This window comes from Clarias gariepinus, chromosome 4 (assembly GCF_024256425.1).
Source record: "Clarias gariepinus isolate MV-2021 ecotype Netherlands chromosome 4, CGAR_prim_01v2, whole genome shotgun sequence".
NCBI lineage: Eukaryota > Metazoa > Chordata > Actinopteri > Siluriformes > Clariidae > Clarias > Clarias gariepinus.
The window spans coordinates 17,916,989-17,923,985 of NC_071103.1; the positions used below are offsets into that span (position 1 = coordinate 17,916,989).

A 6,997-nucleotide genomic window follows, 5' to 3' on the forward strand; every position below is an offset into this window, starting at 1 on the left:
AAAGTGTTGTTTTTCTGCAAATAATTTATTTAATTTATATTTATATTTCCATTTGTGTTAAGCTAAATAATAAAGTAGTTAGTTTAATAAAGTAGTGCTAAATGTAGTATAAAATAATAATGCCAAAAAATGTCTAAAACATTGCTTCATGCTATAAGTATACAGAAGTAGTCATATTTCTGTCTTACTCATACTTGTATGCAAATGTGTACTTTTCTTATTGCGGCTACTTATATTTGGTTGCATGACTGCATCTATTTCATTGTGTGTGTACTGTAGATGACATGTATAATTGTGTGTGTGTGTAGATGACATGTGCTCTGCGTGAGATGATGCTGAATGGACACACTGAGGAGGCTGTGGTCAGTCTGTTCCCACAGCTGTTCAGTGCCCTGCTGGTGCGCATGGGCTCTAGTGTAGGAGTTCAGCTGCCCAAAGACATAAACAGCAACAGTATCAGAACAGAAAGCAAAAGCCAGAGCAAAAGCACCAACACCAACTTTGATGTCTGTGGGTGAGTCAAACCAGTGTTGTTGTTGTTGTCATTTCAGCTGCTCCTGTTAAGATGTTGCTACACTAGACTATCTGTTCTGCTCATTTGACTTGGCACAAGGTTTATACTATGTGCTCCTTCTGATACAAACCTCCCATTTTTATCCAGTCTTGTAGACGAATAATGAGTTCACATCTTTTAGTTTCTGTAGCTTGTTCAGATTAGTTCACTAATTTGTAAAGATGCTTAAGTAATGTAGTAATTATACTAAATAATTAACACTTGACAATGATTTCATATGTTCAGCCAGCCAACAGCAGGAGGGATAGAAAAACATCCATTGCCATTAATAATATTACCTGGAAATTGTAAGTTTGAATCTTTTGGTTGACCAGACCAGGTGAGCAATATTAGCCATGCTGCCTTGCCTTGAGAAGCAGGAATGGAATGATCCGTCCTCCCCTGTCATTCATAGCAACACTAGACAAACGTGGGCGATTGTCAGCTAATGTATGCTGACGAGGAAATTTGTATTAGCTGTATTGGACATCAGAATTATTAGCTTAAGCATGCATATTTTGCCTTTAATTCTTTTCCCTGAAATGAAAAAAATGTAAGTGAGACAGTGTAAAAAGTAAGAACAGTAAAGTAAAGACATGTTTTGTGTGTCCCCTACAGTACAGCAGTTGACGCCTTGCGAATTCTGCTGGCTCGAGCACATCTGGATGCTGTAGTAAAGGTGCTAGACCAGGATGCAATATGGGACAAAATGAAGGACCCTCAACAGCATACAACAGGAGTCACTCTTCTCTCCAGGTATGCAACCTAAAGCCTTTATCAATGAATTTAAATTCATTTGAACAGACCAAATATTATGGTAAACAAACAACAAATAGTTATAATAAGAATTTTAAATGCCAGCTGGTGGTGGTAGAAAGTACAGTAATGACACGTTCCCTGAATATTTTTTTTCCTCTTTCAGAGCAATGGGTAAGCATGCAGGTCCACGAATCCCGGCTATAGTGGAGAGCCTGTGCCCATCTCTTAGCAACATCTATGAGTGCCAGAGAATTACAGTCACAGCATTCTTCTCCGAGGTAAGAGCCTTTTGTGTTTGCAAAGATTGTAGCTTAATACTTCCTACGATTTTTAGTGATTTTTGGCTCAACGTTCTGAGCATATGTACAGTAATTTATAACGAATATGAATTAAAAATAGGCCCAAGTGAAATCTAAAAGGTATTTTTGTTTTAGATTAAAATTTGGCATATTATATAATGTATATATTTTACTGAGGTCAATTGATGTATTGTTTGTGAGGTCAAAATGTATGTTTCATGTATATGATGTATATCAGAAAGGGCCTTTTTAAATCATACTATTTTTATAATAATTTCCATACACAATAACTAATAAGGAATATAATGCAGAAAATATAATGCAGAAAAAGTTTTAATTCTCTTTTTAAGGTCACTGGCGGTCGTGTAAGCATTTCACTACATTTCGTACTGTGTATGACTGTGTATGTGACAAATAAAATTTGAATTTGAAAATGAAAAAAAAATCACATTTAACTGCAATTATAAAAAAAAAAATAGGCTGCTGATTAAAAAATTCTTTTTTAATTTTATGTCAGATTTGTTAATCATGATATTGTTTTTATGCACCATTGAATTCATCTACAAGGGGTATTCAGGTCAAACTGGGACTTTTGATTGTGATTTTAATAGTCCAAACTGCCTCTACAATAATGCTCATTAGTTATTACTCTGAAACATTCTCTTCAGGTTAAATAAGAATGTGAGTGAGGAAGAAATTCGAAACCGTTTTAAATAATCAGACTAGGCACTATTTGTTCTATCTGAACTTGGGCCCAGGTTAAGCCTAACTGATGAGAAAGCTGTTTTAAAGGGTTTAAAAATAAACCAATATTTCTGCGTGAAAATTTCTTAGAACTAATTTTGGCTTCAAAGCTGAATGACTCTCTATAACCTTTCTTTCAAGCTGCTTAACCACCATGTTGTGACGGAGTTGATGATGATTGATGTGCTGATGAATAACATGATGGAGAGGATTTCAGACCCATGTTGTACTGTCCGTATGCTGGCCATCAGAGGCCTGGGGAACATCGCCAGTGGCTCACCAGAGAAGGTATTGGGCTCTGGTCTACGTCTCTGCGGATAAACCCTGCAAATATTCATGTTAAAAACTGCTAACTATTGAATTGTGTAACAGCTCCCCTAGGAGACATATGCTTACAGTATGTAAACATGTAGCCAGTTGGTTACATTCTTTAACAGGTATTCTAAGAGTCAGGATTTTATTTGTACCAGCATTTTTATTAATGTATTGCAAGTGTAAAATAGATAAGAGAATTCCTGAGAATTCACCATATATTAATTTTACCTTGTCTAGGTGAATAAATACGCTAAAGAGCTGTTGGCAGCCATGAGTTCAGGAATGGAGGAGAAGGATGACCCAGGGAAACTCATCACTCTCGAGGCCATGTCTGGCATGTCCAAGGTGTTGCTCTACCTAGACGAGAGGAATGTCCACATGCTGGTAGTTTACATCTTCATGAAGATTAAACCCTTCCTGGAGAATGTGAGTAAATAACACAACTGCTTTATTGGGATTTAAAGTTCTGTTAGCTTCTTTTTAACAGGATATTCAAGTATATTACAGTAGTAGGTAGTTAAGCTCATTTTGTCCGCCTTGCAACTTAAGAGTATTTGTTTATAAGATTATTTAAAATAATAAATTGGTGGCTAAAAGTATTGAGACAAAAAAAATAATCAATGTTTAAATGACATTTTCAAATCTTTAAATTAATGACAATCAAGCTAATAAGAGTAATTTGTTATTTTATGCACTAAAATTGCTATAGAACAAACAGTATTTAGTATAGAGTTCTTTATTCTTCAAAACTCTGCTGGATCCGGCTGGGCTAAGAGACAAAAAGACTTCTTCAGTAAGTAGACCCTTTTTGGTGTGTCTGAGAATTTACTAGTTTTAGTCATTTTTGTGCACACTGGCATCAGAAAGTTAAAGTCCTGCCACATATTTGTTCCATCCATTAACTAAACCAGCTGATTCTAATTAGCACAATTCTTCAGCTGGATAAGCTAAAGCTAATTAGTTACATCAGCTGATGTGTGCACAGGAAGGACTTAAATGGATGACATTATATTGTTTTAATACTTTGGACAATCACTGCACAGAATCAGATTTTGGACAATAACAGTATTTAAGAAGAATGCAGAATTCTCAATTTGAGCAGCTTGTATTTAAAACACTGCCATTTATTTCCATATTAATTTTACAAACAGTTTACAAATCTGTTTATAATTGGCAGCTTTGTAAAGCTGAAGGTAACTGGGTTCCATGGTTACGTGATAATTTTTTGACGATGACTCAGCATTGTGGGTTATTTTATGGTCTTTTTTTATGGTTTGGCATCTTAAAATTAATTTATTCTGATATTACAAACAATAAAATGTATTAGTCATTCACAGTTTCCTTAATATGCAGTCATATATCTTGCAGGAAAATGATGAGATTCGCTCTGCTTCCATCATGCTGTTGGGGAACCTGTCAAAATTTGGCTTGGGGGAACCTGTCTTTAAGGACCAGATTCATAATGTGCTAGTCAGTCTTCTCATGCACCTCAGTGACCCAAGTGCACAGGTTGTCAAGGTCAGTTTGTCTCAGAGTTCATGCTTAAGGACAGGCCTAAGTCTACAGCTCTGCATTTTGGACTTCATTTTCTCAACAGTCTTTCTATCTTTCAGGCATGTAAATACGCCATGCGTGTGTGTGCTCCTGTCTTGGGGTCCGAACATATCAGCAACATGTTTCAGAACCATCTCCATGAAGAGAAGAGTCTTCACTATGGCGAATTCATCAACGACCTTGTCAAATATCTAGTAAGCTGTTTTGTCAGACACATATTCAATTTAATTAACTTTTTAATTTAATTAACAATAGTCATTGTCTCAAAGAAAAAAGTGTGTATGAGTAAGAAAAAAAAAAGTGTTTTGATAATAAGGAGATTGTGAGATTGTCCCTGATGAGCAAGCCAAGGACGACGGTGGCAATAGGAAGAAACCTTAAGAGAAACCACTCAACTGTGAACCCATTCTCATTTGGGTGATAATGGATAACAGAAATTGTATAAGAGATGCCTATAAGAATGTGTTACCAACTCAGAGAAGTCACTCTAACCAAAAACGTCAGAGAACACTTTGTTCAGGAGACAAGTTCACTTTTTTCTTAACTCTATATATTGGTAAATTATGATTTTAAACGTAATTCGTAAAATGTAAATGGGTGTTTGCAGAAACTGATTATAATTTAATGTAGTTTTAAATTGATTGCCTGTGCTGTTTTCATGTCATAGCAGGATCTCAGGAAAGATGCCAGATTATAGAAATAATGAATATTCCTACTTTAATCAGTCTGACCCAATGAACTTGCAGTTTGTGTTTGTCTCTCATTTTCCTATACTATTTATCAAAGTCTTATTTAAAATGCACTGTTCCCCCGCCCCCTGAAGATTCAAGACTTCCCAGGAATGCTTAATTTCTACCATGTCACAGTCATTCAGTTCTTCAAGAGCAACTGGGCAGAGATTCGAGCAAGTGCTGCCATGTTCATAGGTAATATCATCCCTGTTTTAATGTCAAATTGATGTTTAATGTAGCAGAATGAAACATGCTCTTGTGCATGCTTGTCAAGGTTTGTACATATATTAGCGTTTTACTGTTTAAAGTGAAAGTCTGTGTATGTCTGTGTGCACACGCGCGTTCCTTAATCTTAGGATTTCTACTGGGAAATTTACCTGAGGAGCACTTCTACCACATGAACATGGGAGCTGTGACTAAGGGTAACTAATAAGTTATGAACTACATCACCTCTGCGGCATGCTCTAGTTTTGTTCACTATGATGTCCCTCATAATTATTAGCTTACTATAGCACACTTAAGACTTGTTTTTAAGAAAATCAGAATTTCTTTTACGTTCAAGTCAAACCTTTTTTTTAAATCAATTTTCCCCGATTCACAATCCTGGTTTGACACACATTAGTTGCTTATTAGTGATATGTATCACCATTTATCACCATTTATGACCATACCATCAGAAATGTCCAAATTTTATAAAAAAAAAAAAGTACCTAATGATGACAAACTATGGTATAAAACAAATGCACATGCAGTAATAGTGTGAAGGCATTTAAGTTTCTTTTAAAGTCTTAATTCATTTTCTGGAGCAAAAACATTGATATATGCTGTATGTTAATCTTTTGATCATTGAGGCTTTTAAAATAACTTTATTCACTTTTCTCTCCTAGCTCTAGTCACGCTGCTACAGGATCCAGATCCTCTAGTTCGTGCAAAGGCAGCAGAAGCCATGGGGCACTTTCACTAATTTATTATTTTTTTTAAATTACTCACCTGAACTTTCGCCCATCGTTGTTGGTTGGAAAGCCTATATGTTGTACTTGAATTCTTTATTTTAGTGACCAAAGACTGTGCACTACTTGTAGAAAGTAAAGATAAATAAGTCCTAGAGAATTTTGACAGAAATAACAGTAATTCTAAATTGTGTCCATATTCATCTGTAATAATTTGTGTTGTATAGTTGCCAGCAAATACTGTAAAGCTCCCAGAATCCCTTTAAATATTGGACCTCTAAGGATTAAATTTTGAATATCATCGACGTTGCGATTGATGTACAATTGATGTTGACTGAGCTAGCGGAACACCCATTGTTTTTAATTCCTTTTTTGGTAAGGTAAATGATTATTTTGTTAGGCTGATGATGTGTGCTCACTAAAACACAGCAATAAGTTATAGAAATTGTCTGGCAGACTGCCCTTCTTCACAGTGGCAGTTACAGTAGGAGTAGTGTGAGCTTGCACACGACTCCTAATAAAGCAATTGAGGTAGCAAGACGCTAGACTTTTATGTACTGAAATAAACATACTCATGTTGTGCTTCCTTTAGACCCTAGGCAGAACATGTAGACAAACTTACATTTGACAAAGTCATGCCATAACGGTGCCAAAATCCTATGACTTTGTAACATACAGTGTTATGAACTGAGGCAACAGCAAACTTTTCATATCCATTTTTAAAAATGCAGTTTAGCTGATGCTGATTAAAGCTCAGTGGTATTTTCATACTGGACAATGAGATGCTTAATTAATACAATCTTGTGCAGTGAAGCAGGTTTTGTGATTTCTGTGTGAATGTTAGAATCATTATGATTCTTTTTTAGATATGTGGTCCTTATTGATCCAGGGTCTTGTTAAAACTGATTAAAATGGAAAGATATGTAGTTTATTATAAAATTCACGCCATCTAGCAAAGAACTTTAAACTTAGACTGCCGCTCACAGACAATACAATCGTGTCGACCTGATTCTAGATTTGGTAATTGTTGCTTTGGTGATTGTGACATTCGTCCCTTTTTTTTTTTTTCAAAAACCTTTTTTATGGATGATC

At 35.5% G+C, this 6,997-nt stretch overlaps 1 protein-coding gene across 2 annotated transcripts in view; it reads left to right on the forward strand.

The window, feature by feature from the left end:
• Positions 1–6,197, forward strand: part of mroh1 (maestro heat-like repeat family member 1) — a 33,033-nt gene extending 26,836 nt beyond the window's left edge. For both annotated transcript variants that reach the window (XM_053494140.1, XM_053494141.1), the window contains 10 exons: positions 309–514; positions 1,172–1,309; positions 1,476–1,590; positions 2,497–2,643; positions 2,908–3,096; positions 4,039–4,188; positions 4,284–4,418; positions 5,048–5,150; positions 5,312–5,377; positions 5,843–6,197. In XM_053494140.1, coding sequence (XP_053350115.1) covers positions 309–514; positions 1,172–1,309; positions 1,476–1,590; positions 2,497–2,643; positions 2,908–3,096; positions 4,039–4,188; positions 4,284–4,418; positions 5,048–5,150; positions 5,312–5,377; positions 5,843–5,919 — 1,326 coding nt within the window. In that variant the 3' untranslated portion in view covers positions 5,920–6,197. The remainder of the gene's footprint in view (positions 1–308; positions 515–1,171; positions 1,310–1,475; positions 1,591–2,496; positions 2,644–2,907; positions 3,097–4,038; positions 4,189–4,283; positions 4,419–5,047; positions 5,151–5,311; positions 5,378–5,842) is intronic.
• Positions 6,198–6,997: the final 800 nt, after the last annotated feature.